Source organism: Typopeltis vanoorti, chromosome 18, assembly GCF_054136105.1.
Source record: "Typopeltis vanoorti isolate ZY-2024b chromosome 18, IOZ_Tvanoo_1.0, whole genome shotgun sequence".
Classification (NCBI taxonomy): Eukaryota; Metazoa; Arthropoda; class Arachnida; order Uropygi; family Thelyphonidae; genus Typopeltis; species Typopeltis vanoorti.
Genome location: NC_143566.1, coordinates 96,525,462 through 96,549,152, shown reverse-complemented (window position 1 = coordinate 96,549,152; position 23,691 = coordinate 96,525,462). Strand labels below are relative to the sequence as shown.

Below are 23,691 nucleotides of genomic sequence, written 5' to 3'. Positions count from 1 at the left end.
ACAGGCCCCTTAATGATGGCCTGTCAAGACCAAGTAACTCCAACTTACAGAAATCTAATTAATACTCTAACATGATAGCTAATCCTTTTCAAAGTGTGTTATATGTGTCAGCTATATTCTCTGGAGTTTGCCTCAAAGGATAAAAAAAACTGAGTTTCTGCGAGAAAAAATCCTGCAAACCACTGGATGACACTACTTAACTCACCATCTGAAAGCCTTCGTAACTTCTTCTGGAAAAGCTCTCATAAAGTTCTTTGCATTCTAGACAGGATTCAAACCCAGGTCTTTTCAACAAAAGATCAAGACTACTGACTCAGCTACAGATTATAATAACTCAAACAATAACAAACTCTTAAATATCAACTTACCATAAAGTAAAAATAACACTACAACAGCTAGAAACCCAAAACCTAAAAGAATGTTTATTTTGGAAAAACTCGAAATTTCATCATCTTCTTCATCTTCAGTATCCTGGTTTTCTAGAGAAACATAGGCTACTTGAGTATGTTCTTTAATGATAAGATGTATCACATAATTCATCCATCCTAAAAATCCAAGGAACACACTGCAACTGAAAAAAAAAAATAGATATATACATATTACATTAAGGATAACAAATCAGTATTTTACTTTTTTAAACAGTAATTCCATCCATGAAATGTTGTAAACTTAAACTGCACTAGGATCAGGGATGGGTGAAGAATCCTAGTTCCCACCAATGAACAAGTTGGCAGTATCATACCATGAATAAAAATCACCTACTACCTAGAGTTTTTATTATTATTATCATATAACACCTCCAGGGAGTCCAAAGACTCATTGAGGGAAGGCACCTACTCTACAACTCTCTGTCTCTACCAACTGCAACTACCATTATCATTTACACCAACGCCTCTACCACCCACTACCACCACTAGACTATCACAGACAATCACAAACTTTCATGCCCACAGCGGGATTCGAACCCACAGCCTTTTGCAAAAATAATGATATTATTATTATTATATCAAAAATAATGATATTGTTACACCTGATATCTTAGGAATATAGTATTCTCAGCTATCATGGTGTAACATGAAGAATAAGTATCATAAATTAAAAATCCTGCATAAAAAAATGAATTATTTAATGGAAAATTTCTTGCATCCAGTAATATGTATAAAACGTAAGGGTTGTTGTTAAAGTAGCTGATAAAGGAAGGAATGTATTAATATTGTAATATGACTTAAAATAAAGAATTCTAACTAAATAAGTAGCAAACAAAGGAAAGTATAGATTAATATTGTAATACGATTAAAAATGAGAGAGTTAAGTAAATAAGTAGAAAGGGGTGAGTCATAAAATACGTTATGTGAGAGATTAAGTTATTAAGTAGAATTCATAGAAAAAGTTTGAAAGGGGATTAAGTCAGGCTAGCACAAGAAAAGCAAAGCTATCGCTTAGGGCCGATCCCCGGATTGAAACATTGAGAACGGGCTTGCCGATCAAATGACGTTTGGCGAGAAAACGCCACCCTAATTGGTCGATAATTAAAAAACAAGTAGAAGGAGGAGAAAGGAAGTAAGAAAAGGTGCCGTTAGGGAAGCAGCTATAAAAGGGTTGGTAACCCCCTGGGGGAGGACTCTTTTTTGGATAGTCGCTTTTGGCCTTGGAGTTTGGTTTTGGTTCTGGTGGAGTTCACGGGGTTTTCCTGAGTGGCGACAGGGGTGATATCTCCTCGTCACAACACGGAAACGAAAGTGAGCGGGATTTCGATTCCCGTTTTCCCGAGTAGGAAGCAAAGGAAAAATTGCCATAGAGTCCTAGAAAAGGAGGGATCTTCTTCGTTTTGACGCTAGTAATAACTACGCAAAGCAGAAAGCTGTAAAGAGATCGATGTCCTCGTTGCTAATAGTAGAGCAAATATATGTGTGTTAAAGTATTCCAGAGTTACGAGAAGTTATACCAGAGGTTCGTTTGGAAAAGAATAAAGGCCCATACGAAGAGCTCAAGAAAGGTAATGTAAATCATAACCTATGTTAGCTAGAAATTTGTCTGTGAAAAGTATCGTGATTCCAATACAAAACTGTTGAAGTTATACTAGGATTTAGTATATGATAGAATGTGTTATGTGTAGATTGACTAGTGTTAAAGATTTGTGAATGATTAAGAGTCCTAAGGTATTTTTACATGTCTATTATATTGCACAAGATATTTAAACGACATAATTGTGTGTTAGTGCAAATAACGGTATAACGGAATAGTGTGAATTAAGTAATTACGTATCCTAAGAATTGAATGCCTAATGTAATGTATAAAATAATTGAAATGTCACAAGTATGTGTTAGCAGTGAATGATTTGTTAATCTACTTCAGTATGAATAGTCAGATAGTGTGAATTGATCTAATTTGTTCACATCAGGTGAATTTATGAATTAATGTGTATGGCGGCATAATCACAAATAGCCATAATTGCTTGTAATAATTTAATGTTAGTCTATAAGTATTTTAGTTTAGTATTTGAATTGTACCATGTTTAGAAACTTAATAAACCTTTTGTTCAGTGATAAAAGAGTTGTCTGATGTTGCTAATCCAATGCACCGCTTAAAATCATCGTACCTAATCACGCGGGAAAATTTAATGTTGAGGAAAGAGATTAAGAGTCACGACTGCAATAATATTTAAATACTAAGAGATATATTCGAGATTGACTTTCTCCCTATTTATGACAACATAAATGGTGCTGTTGATAACCACTTGAAAATATTGTACTTAGTCACGCGGAAAATTTAAGTTGAGAATCGAGTTGTGTCATGACTGCAATAGTTACACTTTTAGATATATTTGAGTTCTTTCTCCTTGTTTATGTATGTAATATCCTAAACTAAATATCCCAAAAGGTGCAGTATAAATACAAATATTAGGGGTACTACGGGGAGCAATAACTTAGATATTGGTTTAAGTTTTGGTAAAATCTCGGGCATAGAAGTTAGGAGAATATAGATAAAAGGAATTTGTAAGATTAGAGTAGAAATCATAAATTGGGACACAACAATATTATTATTATTTTATTTTATTTTGTAAAGAAATTGCATCTAGTAGCATTTAACTGCTCTGCCACATAGTGCTATGACTATCTCCTCCATGGAAGTTTGTACACTCATAGAACATTAGTATCCCACTCACTGTTTGTGAATGGGATAATTAAAAAATCATGTCCTAAAGCCCAATACAGAATTTTTTTTAAGACTTCCAGTCTGCAGTTAATGGCTTTAGACTAGTTAATGTGCAGTACTTATATAAGTAGTTTGAAATTTATACAAACACAATTCTTTTTAAAATTCAATTAACATATAGAGTACATAGGTAATGCCAGTCTGTACTATTAAGCAGAAAGAACTTCTGTTCTCTAGCTCATGCTGTGGGTTTGAATCCCACAATGGTCATGGATATTTAGCCAACCTCATTGGTTCAAGTGAATAGGGTATCCATGTTACACTTTAAAAGAATAATTACAACACAGAGAGAAATAAATAAAGATCTGTCGTTTTTTTGAAAAATAATTCCACTGCCACAACTTTGGTCAGTCAGATGTAATAGATCATGCTTTATATACTTTGCACAAAATCAGATGGAAGAAAACCACTATGCTCCATCATAGCAAATACAAACTTAACTCTTGTGGAATCGGTAGCAGACAAAAAAAAAAAAACAGCCTAATCTTAATAAATATAGTAGTATTAAACTTCCCAAAGTTTGAGAAACTTTAATTCTTAGATCTCCCACCCAACATCTAAGGCCAACAGCACTCATAGAGGGCACCTTCTCATAGGACTTTAGTCTTTATTTATTCTAATCTCATTTCTTCCACTTATTGTTTCTTGTGCGCTATTACAATTTTAACATTGTATTCCTGAAGATATCTCTGTGAATGAGACAAAATATTATTATTATTAACATCTTGCCTCTATGGAGTCAGCAACTCATCGTTGGAGGTACACACTATTGCACACAATGCTCATCCAATAGTGCCTTAAACTGATTCAATGTGTCTACATTCACACTCAGGCAATGCATACACTCAACCGCTCTACATGCAAAGAACCTGCTCCTCACTCCTCTGCTCACACCCTCATTATAGTTTCCAGAGATAGCCTCTTGTTCTATGTGCCCCACCCCCAATCCCATTCTATATAAAATGTCTTCCATGTCAACCTGATAACAACCCCTGACTAGCTTATATGACTCAATCATATTTCCCCCCAAATCCTTTCCTCCTATTCACAAGATTCTGCAATTTACATTCTCTCAATCTGTCCATATACCCCACATTCCAAAGACCACTGATAACCTTTGTGAATCTTCTCTGGACCCTTTCCAACATATCCTCATCACCATAAAAACCGGGTAACCAGATTTGTGCACAATAATCCATATGAGGCCTGATCAAGGCCTTAAACAATGGTATCATAACCTCATTATTTCTGCATGTCAGGGTACTCTGCATCATTGCCATTATCCGATGTGACGTCTTCACAACTTTTGCAATGGGGCCCCTGAAATTTCAGGTCCTTGTCCACCTTTAAAGTTTTCCCGCAAGTGTATGCTTTGCGCACCATTGTTACTTACCAAATCTCAAAACATTATACTTTGAAACATTGAACAGACAGTTCCACTTACCTGCCCATTCATACAATCTATTCAAGTCCTCCTGTTCTGTTCTAAGACCATAACATCTGCTTGACTCTGTATTACTCTCCCCAATTTTGCATCATCTGCAAACAGCTGCATATCATTATTTAAACCATCCTAATATCATTAACACACAAACTCACCAACAATGGTCCCAAAACTGACCTCTGAGGTACACTATTAGTGATCTTCCTCTTTCAGGATACTGCACCCCCCCATATACAACTTTCTGATACCTATTTGACAGACAGTCACTAATCCAACTCAGAAGTCCGTTATCCACGTGGCAGTCTATCAAAAGATTTTGCAAAATCCAAGTACACCACTGTGTATGTTTCCTCTGTCCAAGGTATTTGTCTCCTTGTCATAGTACATAAGTTAGTAAACATGCTGATAACTACAAAGAATACTACTGTTATTAACCCATTTCTGTATATCCTACTTCTCACCAATCTCTCTATTACCTTCACCACAACTCCAGATATACAGATTGGCCTATAATTTGAACTCACAGCCTTATCACAACCTTTATGCAGTGGAATAATTTTACCTTCTTTCCACTTGCTTGGAATCTGTACTATTGTAAGACTCTTATTAAACAAGCATGCCAATTCCCTTGAACATTCCCTTAAGATGCATGGTGATATGTCATCAAATCGTATTGTCTTATTGATATCAAGGTTATTTATTTCCTCAAATACTTCCTGCTCACTCACAATTAAGCCATCATCTCGGAAACTCGGGTTTTTCATCCCGCATACAGACAAATTGGCCCTTCAGAACACACGCAATTTACAGACAAAAAATACTAGTTGTGGTGGTGGTGGGCGGTAGATGGCGTTGATGGAGATGATTGGTAGTAGAGGTGGAGACAGTTGTATAGTGGGTGTCCTCCCACGATGAGTCTTCGGACTCCTTGGAGGTGTCACGAATAATAATAATCTCCTATGTCCTCTACACTTAAGTTCCTCATGATTCCACCTTGATCAGGATGAAACACCCGTATAAACTGATCACTGAATACCTCAACAATGACTTCTGTAACTGTTACAATTCTACCATTTTCATCCATTAACATCATATTACCATGATCATTCTTCCTTCTACTAGTCACAAATCTAAAAACCCTCCAGGGTTTTTCTTTGCCTGATTTGCAAAATTTCGGCTCATACTGTACTTTTGTTTTCCTAACTGAGTCACTCTCCTAGCTTGTTCTTTACACTCTTCATGTAACTGATTATTACCATTATTTATCCTGCACTTCTCCAAAGTACTTTCTTCTTCCAGATTTCATGCTTAAGCCCCTCATTCATCCATTTTACACCTACTTTATTCAGCCTCTTGACCAATGCAATACATTCACACATCAATGTGTGAATTTCTTTATTATCAATATGTATTTCTTTGTTAGTTCCCAAGCAGCTTTATTTCCTTAATGCACAACTCCTTATTCCATGCTATAGCTTCAAGCTGTCTCCTAAGCTTGTCATAATCACCAGCCTATTAATCCCACATATATCTTTTCCTCACAAAAGTCTGCATACGGCTAGCCACAACCCAGGTGATCACTCTCACCAACTGGAGGAAAGGTGAAACCCCACTCGCAATTACATCATCTGATACAATGATTAGATCTAAAACTCTCAATCCTTGGGTGCCCTCCTTTACATGATACCTGAGATAGTTATCTCTCAAGAACTCGAGAAATTTATTTTCTTCATCCCCAAATGCTCTCTTCATTCCAATCTATACTGTCATAATTAAAACCACCCATAACAATTACTCTTCCTTTGTTCACTAATCTAAGATGTTTATACATTTCTTCATCACCACCCTCCACATTCCTTGGCCTATAGTAACATCCAACTAAATATGTCTTCCTGTCAACTTCCATGTTACGCCACACTGTGTCATAACCATTGCTACTATTTCCCTCTTTCATGTCTACCTTATGTGGACATAATTCTGCTGCCATCATCATCATCAGCACTCCCCCCTCCTTTCTTGTTCTTTCTATCCTCACAAAAAATACTGTATCCTTCCATTTCTATTCCCATTAAAATATCATCTTGATTCAACCACGTTTCACTTATTCCAATGATTTTGGAACGAATAAACTCAAAGAGTGAAACCATTTCATCTCCCTTATTTTTGATACTTCTTGAATTTGTAAACAAACACAGTAGTTCATTTTAAGTCTATAACCAGACCTATCCAAGCCACCCACTTGTTGATTGTGATTTCCCTACCACACCTGCCCTTGCCCAATCACCTTTATCACCACTTACCACATATATCTGCTCAATCTCAACTTTCCTGCCAACATTGCAAATATTCCATCTTCACACACATCACTGCCACTTTCTTTACACCATGTCTCCATGACCACCTGGGCTCCCCTGTTTCCCCGTAGCTCTTGTATTCCCAGTCTCTCTTCATCTCTTGCACTACCACTGTTTCCACTGCTAAGTACTTCTGTCTCTTCAATACTACTCTCCTGATTTTGCACTTCATCTCTTACTTCTGATCTCTTGCACACACACATCACACACTGTACTTCCATCTAGCAACAATTTCTCCAGTGCACTCACTCCAAAGCCATTCAAATGCAACCCATCACACCTGTATAATTTCATTCTTCCCTCAAACACATGCCATACATCCACAAACTGTACTCCCTTCTCCTCACACAGCTCAGCTAATTGAAATGATTAAACATTACTTAATTATTTCTCTTTGTGTGGTAATTATTCCATTTAAGTGTCATATGAATATATACCAGCAACTGAGCCTAAATACCCATTTACTAATTCTGCATGGAGATGATATAACATGCAAAGCTAAACAGTATTATTATTATTATTATCATCAACACCCACTCCATGGAGTCAGAGACGCATCATGGGAGGTACTCACTATTGCATACAATGCTCATTCAACTGGTCTTAAACTGATTCAATGTGTCCACATCCACAACACACTCAGGCAATGCATTCCACTCACCAACCACCCTCCATGCAAAGAACCTGCTTCTCACTCCTTTGCTCACACCCTCCTTATATAGTTTACAGCAATGGTCACTTGTTCTACTTCCCCTCTCCAATTCTATGATAAGGGAAAACTACATTTATTGGGAACTTAATCGGCTGACCTTCTTTAAAAGGCACAGTGACAATGGAATTATACCTACCTGCGTTTAGAGCAAAATTCCACTCTCCTAAAGCTCTCTGCATCTATAGATGTGCAGCTTTGCTTTGCTTTGTGAACCAAGTAACACTACTCATGCTAAATTATCTATTATTAAAACAACTATTAGCTCTCTTCAAGTTGAACTCTCCTCTATTCTTAACCACAAACTATGGAGTATTCTGTTTGATATTTATGAGAAATCTGCCCATAAAGAATTTCATAGAATTTAACTGCTCCTTCATCGAGTCTTTTTGACTCGATGAAAAAGAGGTTAGTATGCTTAGCCTTGGTCACAATTTTGTAGTAGTACCTCGGCAAGTTTCTAGTTTAGAAATCATGTGGCATATAGAGCATGGTGTGAGCAACTTACCTCCTAACATTGCCAATATCAGGCTTTATGTAGCTAACATTTTATCACTGCCGGCAGAAAGAAATCTGTCCACCAGCCAGCCCCATGCACCACATAAACTCTGCAAAGACAACAACATAATTATTACTACAGTTGACAAAGGTGATGCTATCATTGTCCTCAATTCCAGTGATTACAATAATAAAATGAATTTTCTGCTCAGACTACACCACTGCTAGATTACGATCCTACCAAGTCTAAAATATATATATATATATATATATATATATATGTGTGTGTGTGTGTGTGTGTGTGCGTGACTACTACTATTAACTTGGAGGTTGGATATGTTAATTTTAATATAAACTGAGTAAAAATCCGAGAATTATAACAAATTGAGATTTATTTAACTATAGCTCAAGTTCATAATAACTGTAATTTACAGTCGAATATTATAGCTTTATAATTGTATAGCTTTAGAGCGTCTCAATGTTTTTTTTTTTTTTTCAGTGTCTTTTAATAGCTTTCTATGTTCTTAATGCCTGATGAAGTCAATCCCGACGAAACATGTTGCATTTTCAAATAAATCTCAAATTGTTATAATTCTCGGATTTTTAGTCAGTTTATATTAAAATGAATATATATATATATGTAGAAAGTATTTTACCTTGGGTATAATAAATGTTAAAGATACCAAGCTATTTTAAACCTGGTTTTACTCCATTTTCCAAGTAAGCAAACAGACAAACAAGTCAAGTTTGCGCCTGCAAGTGTTGCAAGTCTAGCTGATCCTACACGTAGTGCAAGACCAAAGCAACTCATGGTAAAAGTAGAATAAGCTCTGATCACTAATCTTAATATTTACCCTTAATGCAAAGCACATCTCCTGGAGGAGATGTATGATGTTTTGTATAGCCTGGCTCCCACTGATGAGACCTCAATAAAGGTCGAAACTGGTCTGGGTAGTGGTCCCCTTGCCTTTAATACAAAGCATCATACATCTCCTCCAGGAGATGTGCTTTGCATTAAGGGTAAATATTAAGATTAGTGATCAGAGCTTATTCTACTTTTACCATGAGTTGCCTTGGCGTGTAGGATCAGCTAGACTTGCAACACTTGCAGCCGCAAACTTGACTTGTTTGTCTGTTTGCTTACTTGGGAAATGGAGTAAAACCAGGTTTAAAATAGCTTGGTATCTTTAATATATATATATATATATATATATATATATATATATATTAAAGAGGCTTCTAATAATGTCACATCTTGGCCTCCTAAAAGTTGTGAAAAAACTCAAACCTTTTAGTTTCCCACCCTCCCCTGGATATATGGATTGCCAGAATTCAATTACTCTCTCCGTACCACAGTAGAGGCTACTGAATCCCTCTCCTTTAAATTAGCCAAACAGTTAGCAAAATCTTTAATTTCATTTACTGGCATTACACTTTTTATTATATATATATATATATATTTATATTGATCCCATACATGAGAAGTCAAGAAATCTATATGCACATCAGCGCTGTGTCTGGGGTACAGATGAGAATTGAGATAGAAGTTTGACTTCTTTTTTTTTTTTTTTTTTGAAGAGTTGCAGGTTGTTATTGTTTGGAAATACTTATTGAGGAAGGCTGTTCCACTAATTTCCCTGTTCCCTGTATCCTGGGCACTTCAGAAAATATAGCCAGAATTTTAAAGAAATATAATCTCTGAACTAACATTGTTTAAACGACATTAAACCTGTTGTTTAATTATTTCTCTTTGTGCTTTAATTATTCCATTAAAGTGTAACACTGTAAACCAGAACCTAAGCGTAAATACTCAGATAGCATATCCACTCTCTAAGAGACCATGTATTTCAATCTTGACATGGACAGAAATGTCTGTAAATACCTTAAGATTGAAAATGAATATTATTGCTTGGTGCAAGGCCTGATACCTGCTTAATGAAGACCAGAGGAGACTAGAAAAAATTCATGTATGGTCTCTAGAGTAGGGTTTCTGAATTATCTAAAAAATTAAAGGTAATAATAATCTTAGATCACTCAGAGTACTAATGTAATGCAGGTGTACAACATTTCATGGGTCAGAGTTATATAAAAATATAAAAAAAGAATACAGGTATACCTGGTCTGATTCATTAGGTTCCAGACCACCGTCGTAGTGAATTACGTTTTTTTTTTTTTTGCAGTTGTCAATGCATGTAATGATTTAATAGCATTTTTAAGCAGTGCTATATGTATATAACTGATGTAATAAAGCATTTATTTATGCTAGATTGCACATGAAAATTTTGAATAATTTTTGTAAACAAATAAGTTATTCTGAATAGCTTGGCTAAAGAGAACATGCCAACCATTTCTGACCTGGCTCTACACCATTAAAAATTTTTAACATTTAGTATTAACTAATGTAGCACTTTTCACTTCACTTAGACCTTTATCTGTTTTTTTTATCAACTATAACAACAACAGTGCAAGGTAAGTTTAGCCTGCAGCCTTTATGTGCTCAATACACCATCATTACTAAATTTCATAATTTTAATCTTAGCATATAATGTAATAGATTTACATTTCTTCTTCTTTTCATACTATGTCTCCATGACCACCTGGGCTCCCCCGTTTCCCTGTTCCTCTTGTATTCCCAGTCTCTCTTCATCTCTTGCACTACCACTGTTTCCACTGACAAGTACTTCTGTCTCTTCAATACTACTCTCCTGATTTTGCACTTCATCTCTTGCTTCTGATCTCTTGCACACATCACACACTGTACTTCCATCTAGCAACAACTTCTCCAGTGCACTCATTCCAAAGCCATTCAAATGCAACCCATCACAGCTGTATAATTTCATTCTTCCCTCAAACACGAGTCATACATCCACAAACTGTACTCCCTTCTCCTCACACAGCTCAGCAGATACATCACTGGTGCAACAGCAGATAAAGAGAGAGTGAGTAGAAGAGTGAGAAGCAGGTTCTTTGCATGGAGATTGCTTGGTGAGTGGAATGCAATGCCTGAGTGTGTTGTGAATGTAGACACACTGAATCATTTTAAGGCACAGTTGGATGAGAATTGTGTGCAATATTGTGTACCTCCCACGATGAGTCTCTGACACCATGGAGGTTAGATAATAATAATAATAACATATACAAACAAGCTCACATACTAGAAACACTGCAGGCACACAACTTCTACCACAACTCTTACTCATAAACACACACTTATTTACAATTAATTAGTCAAAAAAATTTATCTACAATGGGAGCCTTCTTTACACAAACCTTCCAGCAAAATGCCACCTGGTGCCCTCATTCATAATAATTTCTTCCTTACTAAGTTTTTAACAAGCATAAGGATGTTACTTCTACATTTATGATATACTTAATGCATACATTTCAAATAAAATAATCTCCTATATATATCAATCTCTGAAATTAAAATTTCTAATTCTTGGTAAAAGTCAACATTACTTACTTGAGTGCAAATCTATCATACTTTTGATAATAATCTAAGCCCTTCAAAGCCAATTCAATCAATTTTTGGCCAACTTGTATCTATAAGATAAATTCAAATGTTTAGTTAAAAAAAAAAATGCATACTACAACATACTTAAAAATGAGTGCTACATAGTAATATGTTTTCTTTAATCTTATATGTATTATAATCATATTCCACACACACACACCAGAGGTTACCAAATGCTATGAAAGTACTACGGGGTGACTCAGAAGTCACAAAGGGGTTTTAAAATGTGAGTAACTTTTTTTTGATTATTAATTTTTCATTTTATTTTATTTTTCAGGTATTCAAAGGAACATTTGGCAAATTAATACTGAAAAGTTCACAACAACAACAACAACGAACCAAAATTGTGCAATTTTATTTGAAAATCAGCATTCGATTATTACAATTGGCCACATTGCTTTCCAGATCTGACGGATCCCAACTTCTTCTTATGAGATTAAGATTAAGCGCCTCCGTAGCACAATTGGAAGAACGCCAGCACATTACGACATTCAATTGGAAAAGGCCTAAGTTCGATTCTTGTCATAACAGGAGGAATCTTTATATGGACTTTTCAATCTAAGGTGAGTTAGCTGATCTAATACAGAGGTAACAGGGTTTTTTCCTTCCAGAAACTCAGGTTTTTCATCCCGCATACAGATAAATCGGCATTTCAGAACACACCCAATTTACAGACAAAAAATACTAGTGGTGGTGGAAGGCAGTAGATGGCGCTGATGTAGATGATTGGTAGTAGAGGATTCGTGGAGACGGAGAGTAGTACAATACGTGTCCTCACGCAATGAGTCTTCAGACTCCTTGGAGGTGTCATGAATAATAATCATCATCATCATCAAATTCCTGACATGAACCCTCAAGGGGTGTACAGGATATGATAGTACTACATGAAAAATTTACACCATTACTAACTTCCTATCTACAATTTTCCTCCAAACCACTCTATTACTTGTCAAGACTCCAATATTATCATTATCAGATCTTATATTTCTATCGTCTAAGGCACATTGTACTGTATCAATCCATCTATATCTTGGTCTTCCTCTGGGTCGTTTTCCTGTCAACCTTGCAGAGAACACTTGTTTTACTAATCTTTCCTCGCCCATTCTGTTTAAGTGACCATACCACCTGAGATTAGCTCTGCTAACGCATTCTTGGATGCCGACAATGTTAAGTTCTTTCCTAACAACCTCGCTTATAATATATTGCCATTGATGCCATCTGTTCACGCCTCTAATCTTTCTCAGGACTCTCATATCTGCGGTCTCTAGTCTTTGGTTAAGTGTTTTACTTCTGACCCAGCTCTCAGAACCATAAGTTAAAACTGGTTTAAATATTGTCTTGTATATAGCTAATTTAGTGTTCCGACTAATTTCTCTTATTCCATATGAATTTATTCAACTGACTTCCTACCATACCTGCTTTGTTGATTCTGTTGTCTATTTCCATCTTTAATTTATCATCTTCAGTAAAAATCATGCCTAAGTAGCTGAAATGTTTTACTTGTTCCACAGGTTCCCTGTTCACAACACAGTTGACATTTTCACAATTCTACCTATTTTCATTGTCTTTGTCTTTTTGTTGCTGACCTTCATACCATATCTATTACAACAGTTATTCAATTTAGTCAGAGAATCTTGTAGACTTGTAGCAGATTTATTTAGAAGTATAACATCGTCCGCTTAAAGCAAAGAGCTTTATGCGGACGATGTGATATCATGTTTAATACCACTTTCTTTCATAATGTGATCCATATAGATAATGAATAACAGAGGGGATAATGTACATTCTTGTCTCACACCAGATTTAACATTAAACCATCTCCCTCTACTTCCTTCAATTCTAATTGCTGACTTACAACTCAAATACAGACTAAGTATTGTTTGATATAATGCCCCATTGACACCATATAACTGTAGTGTACTGAATAGCTTCTCTCTTGGCACCTTGTCATGTGTCTTTTCCAGATCGACAAAACTTAAATACAGATCTTTGTTATATTCCCATGCTTTCTCAACTATTTGTCATAAAGTGAAGATCTGATCCTGACAGCCTCTATTTGGCCTGAATCCAGCTTGTTCCTCACCAAACTTTTCTTCTACAATTCTTCTCAACCGTTTATCAAGTATACTTGCCAGGAACACTCATTAGGGAAATGCGTCTGTAATTCTCACATTCAGTTTTATCTCGATTTTTATATATGGGTACTATTAGAGCTCTACTCCAATCATCGGGAATTCGTCCCTCTGTCCAGGCTCTCTGAACTATGCAGTGCAGCCACTGTAAGACTTTTAAACCCATACTTGAGCATTTCTGGTCAAATATCATCTACTCCTGCTGCCTTTCCACATTTCAAGCCTTTGATGGCTTTTTCTAATTCAAGTATGGATATATATTCCTGATTGTATGCCTGTTGAGTGTTTTTTACCACTGTGCTATCACTGCTTGTTTCTTTTCATGTCGCCTTTATCATCTCTAACTCTTTTTACGGCACTCTTTCCTCCATTTCTGAGCTTCTTCAACAACTTGCAGAATATTTTATCACCTTCTTGATATTTATTTTCTATGTTCTTGCTAAAGTCCTGCCATGACTTTTGTTTAGCTAGTTTTACACAGTGTTTAGCTTTCTTATATTTGTCTCTGTATTCTCCAAGAGCACAAGCTGACTTACTTGCCAGGTATTTTTGATATGCTTTCTTGTTTTCCTTCACTGCCTCTTTAACTTCCTGTGTCCACCAGGGAGTTCTGATTTTTTTATCCTTGCACACAACCTCACCACATGCCTCTTGGCTGAATAAAATCAGGGTTTTCTTTAAGGATTGCCACTGAATCTCCAAGATTTGGTTGCTGTTCTCAAACTTGTTTCATTTTTTCTTCAATAATCTTTGTGTATTTTAGTCTACAGTTCACATCTAAGAGCTGTTCAACTTTTATTCGCTTTAAAACTTTCTTACATGATATTCTTTTCAATATGAAATTCAATTTTATCCTGCTCAAGACTAAATAGTGATCACTTCAAATTTCAAATCTCCTGTACACTCTGGTGTCCTGCACCAGGGAGAAAACATCACTATCAAAAATAACATAGTCAGTGAGACTTTTCTTATTCCTTGCCTTGGAACATGATGTTAGTAATAACTAGTCTATGTCCTTAGCAGAAATCCAACAAGTATTTGCCATTATTATCAGCTTTGCTCTTTTCTCCAAATTTTCCCAAAATATTTTTGTATGTCTGACAATCATTTCCTATGCTACTATTTAGATCCCCAATAAGGACCAACTTTTCCTTTTTCATTGTGTCAGTTGCTTTCTTTAAAGAACCAAAAAATTCCTCCGCTTCTACTTTAGTAGAACCTTCTGTGGGACCATAGACACAAATAAGTCTCATTGTCCAATTCCCATTCTGATCACTCAAGTAGAGTGATCACATCACTCTACTTGAGACTGCCTGCCATTCAAGAAGTTTAGCCTCATATTTTGTGTTGAATACTATGGCTACTCCTTCTTTTCCTTGATTGTTATTGCCTAAATATAACATTTTGTATTTATTGCTCAGAAAGATCTCACCAGTTTTTGTCTTTTTTGTTTCAGTCACCCCTATTATGTCGATCTGGTACTTATCTAATTTCTCAGCTAGTTCCATTTCTTTGCCATTCAGGCTTCTTATGTTGATAGTACCGATCTTTAACTCTGGTGATATTGAGTTGGGGTGTGTTTTCTCTGTATTTGTTCCAATAGCTGACTTTTCGCTGTTCACCCTGGTTCCCTGGCGAAAACAACGGGGGGCCCTTGTTTAACTGGGTGACGCCCCAGCCGGCATGAAATTTTATCATGTTGTACCATCATTTTGTATATTGGTTTAAGCCAATGAGAATACAATTTGGTCAGCTAAATCCCAAATTGCCAGCCCAACCTCGTTCGTTCAGTATCCAGGTAGATACAGATACTAATGTCCAATCTTCAACATCTCGTGGTGATAACCACGAGAAGGTGAGGTTTGGACATTGGGTCAAAGTCCTGGTCGGTTCTCTACATTCCTTTAAAGGCTATGTGGAGGTCTCCTCTCAGTTATACAGCTTTGACCCTTAAGCACCCCCTGCAAAGAGTTAGTATTCTAAAATAAAATTTTCTATTTCAATTCCTTCTTTGTTGGTTATTCTCCATTATTTGATTATTTCATTCCTGTATATTCGAAATAATTTTGGAGATAGAGACACCCTTGTCTAAATCCTGTTACTTGAAATACTTTTGTTCTGTTCTATTCTCACTTCTTTTTATGCTTATTATTGCTTTCTCATATAGAATGTAGAATGGTTTAATAAATTTATAGCAAGTAGTTTTTTAGCATACCGAAGTGTTTATATCTGTCTATCGTGTCGAAAGTTTTTTTTTCTTCTAATAACCCAAGAATGTTCTGTGTTTCTAAGTTAATGAAATTATTTTTTTGAGTTGAAGAAAGCCATTTGGTTCTTCCATTTATAATTTTTTCAAGAAAGAGGGACTGATTCTTTTTTCAGTATTTTGGCATATAATTTATAAACTGTATTTAATAAACTTATTCCTCTGCAGTTTATAGCTTATTCTTCTTATTCTCTTAAGGTTATTCTCCCCACCCTTTCTCTTTCTATATATATATATATATATATAAGGAAGTACATGCAAGGATAAAACATCTAGTCTTGATGTTTTACTATAATGTTTCAAAAATTAGTTTTGTTATGGAGAAGATAACACATAGGCTTTTCCAATAAAGCTTCCAGTTTGCTTAGCATAATTAGACTTGATTTTTTAGCTGATATTTATGGAAGAAAAAAACTTTAACAAAAAAAATTTAAGTTATTTAGCTGGTTCTTCTAGTTGCAACCATTTTTATTTTTTTCGTTTTTTCTTAGGAAAAAACTAAAAGAAAAAAAAACTATTTTTGTGATATTTATTACCAAGGAAAAAACAACACAAAAATAGTTATTTTAAAAACATAATTTACGACTTTACTTCATCATCCATGACATATTTAGGTCTCCAATGCCATGTTATATCCTTGTAACTTACTTTCTCATAAATCCAATTTTTATAATGATAGGACAGCTAATCCTGTCAGCATAGTTTCATATATTCTTTGTCTAGGGCATTGGTTCCCAAACAGTGGTAGGTACGCGTATCCCCGGGGGTACGTGCTGGGCCTACACAAAAAATAATCGGTAATGGCGGAAAAACGAGTAAAGTAAACTATTTTACATTAAGATAGGCACTGAACAAAAGTGTCAGTATTTAAAAACAGCTATTTTAAAAACAAGGGGTACAATTTATAGAAATGGGTTTAAAAGGAGGTATGCAAGAGGAAAAAGGTTGGGACCCACTGGTCTTGGGGAAAAACCCATTATACCTCCATGTAAGACTAGCTTAATTCACAGTCAGTTGAAATGGGATGGGAGTTTATCTGACTCTAATTTTTTACAAAACTATTAAGTAGCTTATGATTAAAGAAATAAAAAATCTCACCACATACAGCATCCCTATATCTCATTTGCTTCATTAGTGTCTCTATCATCGTCATTAATTCTGCCTGCAAGCAAATAAAAAAAAAGTTTATTAGCAAAAAATTAACGATTAGCAAAAAAAAAATATTTTAATACTTAAAATAAAATATTTTATTTAAAATGTCCTTAAATAATTTTTTAAAAAATTTAAATTTATTCTATTTAACCATTCAACATATAAAATTTTAATCATGAGAATTTTAATTACATTAAAATTCTACTCACAAATGTAGACCACCTGAATGGAATCACAAGAACTTTGAGACACTGACTCCTCTAGTTGTCTTCATATAGTCAAAGCAAAAATACATCAAATTTTACTTGCAAATCATCTAGAGTGACTGAATCACAAGAGTTGTTGCAAGTGATTGACTGCTCTCACAACTATCTTTACACAGTCATCACACTTTCTCTTAATTCAGGATTATTTAGGTATGACTACTACATAACTGAGAAGAGAACCTCCACATAGCCTATAATATTGTGGAGAGCCAGCATGGGGTTTTGACTTAATGCCCAATCTTCATCGTTCTTGGTGTACCCCATTACTAGGAATCAGATTCTGAATGATGGATGAGTGAAGACAGCTGACCAAATTGTATTCTGTATGTGCCTAACTACATATATACGTGGGCTGTTCAATAAGTAATAAGACTAATTTTACTGTGGTGAAACCACTCATCACAATATTAATTTCTGTGGAATAAAGAAATGTTGCTGTCTGTATTAACAAAAGAGGTTGATAGATGGCGTATACGGGCTGATGTGTCAGAGTGTCACGTGACTAAACGCAAGCTTGTTTCGGCACGCCTGCAAGGCGCGACCAGTCTTCGAAATGGAAGCGTCCTTGGAACAGCGTTATGCGATTAAATTTTATGTGTGTTTGCAAAAATCAGCATCGGACACTTTTAACATGATACACGAAGCTTTCCACGATGAAGCAATGTTGAAGGCAAGTGTTTTTCGCTGGCATAAAACTTTTAAGGAAGGAAGGCAAAATGTGGAAGATCTTGAACGTGAGGGAAGACCTTCAACGTCTATCACAGAGACAATGATCAACACAGCAGCGATTATTATCATCAAGCACGTCAAAAGGAAGCGTCCATTGCTGAAGAATGGCTTCTTATTGCACCACGATAATGCAAGGCCACATATCGCTGGTTGTGTAGTGGACATTTTGCAAAAGAACAACACAGATATCCTACCACACCCTCCATGCAGTCCTGATCTCGCACCATGCGATTTCTGGCTGTTTCTTCAGCTCAAGAAACCACTAAGAGGCCGCCATTTCGAAAGCAACAAAGCATGTGTAAAAGCTGCGGAGGCGGTTTTGAAAGAACTCTCAAAAAACGGACTTTCACGTGTTTAAGAAGTGGACGCAACGTTGGGACAAATGCATCGTGTCTCACGGTAGTTACTTCGAAAAAGACCATGTAAATGATGACGATTAAAGGTAATCTGTTTTCTGTATAAATATAGTCTTATTACTTAATGAACAGTCTACATATATATGTGATGACTTGTGTGTTGAAACATTAAACAGGCCACTTGCTATATTCATCAGAGAATCAGAATAAAAATAGTGAAGAAGATCAGCTAATATTGGAACAAACTCAGCATCAGGAAAACTGAAGACAGAAGTATTAGTTAAAAGTATTAATTTTAAAGAAATGGAGATAGCAAGAGACTTACAGAAATATGTCAACATAACTGTGTTACTGAGATTATAATAAGTGATCTTTCTAAACAACACGTATAAAAGATATATTTCAGTGATTACACCACATTTTTTTATTATTCAGTTATATAAAACACTGAAATAATAGTTCCTGACAAGTTTCGTAAATCGTAGGATTTACATCTTCAGGGGGTAAATAGTATAACTTAAAGTTTAAACAAGAGAATTAATAAATATAAATCATAACCGTCTGGCTATTCATAAAACTCAAATAACAGAATGCAGATATATAACGTTATTGACGTTGAACAATACTGGGCGATGTCACGTGTTCTTGTTCTCGTTCATACAGTCCGAGCTCAGATTGAGGTAGATTTTTTATTAGAGCTGACCACACTTGATGGAGAATTAAACCTTGATTTTTATTGCATTGGATTGGGTTTCTTAGCATATTAGCAGCTTCTTTAAATTTTCTTATATAACTGTTGTTTTCTATGTATGACATCGTCATTTTTTTTGCCAGAGTACATCGTGTCCAGTGGAAGTGGTATGGAAAGCAAGACCCGTTTTTTGTTCTCTTTTGTATTGTACGTCTTTTTGGTGTTCAGCCATGCGTATTTCTCCAGATCTTCCTGTCTGTCCAACATAGCAAATCCCGCAAGAACAATGGATTGTGTAGACTCCTGGTTTTTTAAGAGGATGATGAGGTGGTTTTGGTGGATGTAGGAATCTTGAGATTTTTTCCAAAGGAAGGAAGGCTACTTTTATGTTGTGTGTGTTTGTTCATTAATTTGGCTAGCTTATCTGTAACATTTTTGATATAAGGAAGCGAGATTGCATTTTTGTAATCCTGTTTTATTGTGTTGTTAGCTGGAGGCATTTTAAGGATTCTCTTGATGGTTTTTGTTTCGTATCCATTCTGTTGGAGGATTTGTGTTAAGTATTTTAGTTCTTCATTACATCTTTCTTGTGTGCTGAAGATATTGTATGCTCTGTCTCGAAGAGTTTTAATTAAGCTTATTTTTTGTGAAGGATGGTGGTGTGAGGTTGCATTTAGAAATCTTCCAGTGTTTGTCGGCTTCCTATATACTGAGAAGCAGAGTTTACTTTCTTCATTAACTTCTAATAGCATATCCAGAAAAGGAAGTTTTTTATTTTTTTCTTGTTCTAAAGCAAATTGTTGAGATAATCTTTGAAATTGATAAGTTCATCTGTTGTTCCACTGAATATGACGAAAATATCGTCCACATAGCGTAGCCATATTTTTGTTTTTTTATGGTAATTCTTAAGAACAATGTTTTCAAATTTTTCCATAAATAGGTTTGCTAATACCGATGATAATGATGAACCCATGGCCAGTCCTTCTTTTTGTTCCCAGATTCTATCTTTATAGGTGAAAAAAGTATTGTTTATACAATGTTTAAAAAGATTCAAGATGTCCGGAGGGAAGAGGTCTTCTAGGAGATTCAAAATTTCTTGTCTCGGGACGTTTGTAAACAAGCTGATAATGTCGAGACTTGCTAAGATGTCTGCCTATAATAACTGAATATATAATTAAATAATAAAAAAATGTGGTGTAATCACCGAAATATAGAAGTCTACATATAGAAGTATATATATATATATATATATATTTATATATTTATATATATAAATATAGAAGTATTAAACACGAAACATGAAGATAACCACTTAAATTGGAGCCAATGATGTGGATAATTTTCAAAATGGGAAACTGGCCAATGAGTAATCTGTGCTTATTGTCTCATAGTTCTGGTAGGAAAGGAGTTAAGAAATCTTTTGAGTCATTAGAGAAGAAAGTTATATTAAGAAATGGAAAAAAAAACAGTTCTTGTTGGACTTAAAAGAGCAGCATATAAAATGAGTCTCAGCTATAGAAATGTTTTGGAAAAATGTGCAGAATACCTGCAAATTTTAGAACACACATGTTATCCTTATGCAAATGGTATTCCTTCCACATCGTCCTTTTCTCACGAATCTCTTGCTTAATAAGATTACACATCCATTTGACTGCTACTCTATTTATTCTTCGAACTCTTGGGATACGTTCTGATATTGCATCATTCAAGTATTGTTTAAATGCTTCCCATGCATTGTCGATATTCTTTCTATCCAGCAACCGATACCATTCTGCTGAACTCGGTATACTCCTCAGTTGGTCATAATTTCCTGCTTTGTAGTTCAGCATGTAACCTTTTCTGAATGGAACATTCATAAACTTAGTCACTTCCCAAGTGAGTCCCACATGATCACTGTCACCAACTGAAGGCAGAATAGTCATGTCTTTAACTGAAATGCCCTCTGACACTATAATGAAATCTAACACTTTTCGACCTCGCGTTCCTTCTGTTACATGCTGCTTGAAGAAGTTGTCCTGCAACAGCTCAATAAATGCAATTTCATTCTTCTCATGAGATTCTACTGCTACCCAATCAATATGGGTAATTAAAGTCTCCCATTATGATTACTCTTTTTGCACTCAAATTAAATCTTTTCAAATTGGTGATGCATTTCCTTCATCACTAGCAACCAATCCACCAGGTCTGTCACAACACCCTACTATGTAATTTGTCTTGTTAGATTCCACCTGACACTAGATGGCTTCAAACTCACTGCCACATGAAATATTGTTAGTAGTATTACTACAATCATAGGTCTCAACTCTAACTGGATTTAAGTCATCTGATATCATTAGCAGCACGCCCCTCCTCTCCTATCCTCTCTATCCTTCCTAAAAATACTATATCCATGACATTTGATACCAGTTAGTAGGTCTGATTCTGATAGCCAGGTCTCACTAATAATCTCAGGTTGCAACTAAAGCAACAAACTCTGCCCCTTTGTTTCTGATACTCCTAGCATTCATGTACAGACATAATAATCCAACTGAATGTTCTTTTGTATACTCTTGTCTGCAGTCTGCCTGACATGGTTGGCCAACTTGCAGATCTCTATTCTTCTCTAATGCCTTATACATGTAGACATCTTTGCATACATATGATGGGTCCAAACCGGATGAACACAAACTCGAAATCATTCTCGCCTCATCAACATTTCTATGACAAAGTCCATTCCCGTCATTAACACAGTTATGTAACATTGTCATTCTTACACTCATATTCACACCATTCCTCCCTTTATAATTTAATTTCCCTGACTCTCTGTGTTAGGTCTCATACCAGTTATTAGTTTTTCTGGACTCCTGATACCAGATGCATTCAGGTGTAGGTTATAATCCCTCTTATACAAATCCAATCTTCCCAAACTCACTCCACACATCAAAAAAACTCACATTCATTCCTTCTACATAGCCTACACATCAAATTGTTTGTCATCGTAGCCCTTCTTTTTAATCCATTTTTATCATAGCGAGGTAAAGTACTAACAATTTTCACTTTCTTACCCTTCACTCTCACCTCTTCCAATAACCCTTTCATGTCCTCTCTCATACTGAACTTATCACCAGTTAAATCGTCCATACCTACTACAACAATTTCGTTTACTTTTCTTTTCTGTTTTTGAATTTCATCCGAATTAATCCGATAAAATTCTCTCACTAACTTAAATGTTTCGAACCACATCACCTCTTTTCTCTCCTATCTGCTAAACTCTGCAATTTGCATTTCTTCAACCTCGCTCCATAGCGAGCATTCCAAAGTCCTGATATTGTCTTAGTTACTTGTCTCTGGACCCTCTCCAATGTTTCCACATCACACTAAAACCCAGGTAACCAGATCTGAGCACAATAGTTCAAATGGGGTATGACCAGTGCTTTATACAGTGGCACAACCACTTTCTTATCCCTACATGTTAGAGTATTTTTTATCATAGCAGTACTCTGATGTGCAGCCTTTGCAACACTAGCAATATGTCCTCTAAACTTCAGTCTGCTATCAACCATTGCTCCCAAATTGCATATCTCATCCACTTCCTGCAGTACAGCACTGTCAATATAGTACATAGCATTATATTTCTGCACTCCAAAATGCAACACCTTGTATTTATCAATATTAAAACTACAACCCCACTCCTTTGTCCAAGTCAAAAGTTTATTCAAATTTTCTCGAAGGGAATTAACATCAGCTGTGCTACTCATAATTCTACCCAACTTTGCATCATCAGCAAACAACTAAAGATCCCCACTCAGTCCACATGATGTATCGTTTACAAACAAGTTAAACAGAAGGGACCCAAGAACAGAACCCTGGAGCATACCACTAGTTACCCTCCTTTTTTGAGGCACTGGTCCATTATACACAACCTGCTCATATCGTTCAGAGAGCCAATCTCTGATCCATCTAACCAATATACTATTCATTCCCATCCTCTGCAGCTAGTACAGATTTACCACATGATAAGTCTATCAAACGCTTTTCCAAAATGCAAGTAAATTGCTAAAACAGGACCTGACATCATAAAAAATTATATGTCCATCAACTGAATCCTGTATTCTATTCCTAATCACCTTTATTCATCATTTGTGGTTTACACAAATGATGAATAAAGGTTGCCATTGGATCATTTTATGAAGAAAGTGATATTAATCCCCATACTGACCTTGACATGGTTACATATCAATAAGCACATGGATGCAGTCCACTATACTATTCAAGTCAGCATGTAACCTCCTTCTCTCTTGAGTTGCGGGAAAGTAACCATGTGGTCTTGTTCTGGGAAGAGGTTAACTAAATATGTGAAAATGAAATTCTCAGTTAAATGATAT

General features: G+C 35.6%; 1 protein-coding gene across 1 annotated transcript in view; it reads right to left on the bottom strand.

The window, feature by feature from the left end:
- LOC150096967 (GPI ethanolamine phosphate transferase 1-like) overlaps positions 1-23,691 on the bottom strand; it is a 311,441-nt gene that overhangs the window by 179,168 nt on the left and 108,582 nt on the right. The window contains exons 10-12 of the mRNA XM_090408103.1: positions 17,239-17,295; positions 11,685-11,764; positions 369-571 (exon numbers count right to left, since the gene is read on the bottom strand). Coding sequence (XP_090264229.1) covers positions 369-571; positions 11,685-11,764; positions 17,239-17,295 — 340 coding nt within the window. The remainder of the gene's footprint in view (positions 1-368; positions 572-11,684; positions 11,765-17,238; positions 17,296-23,691) is intronic.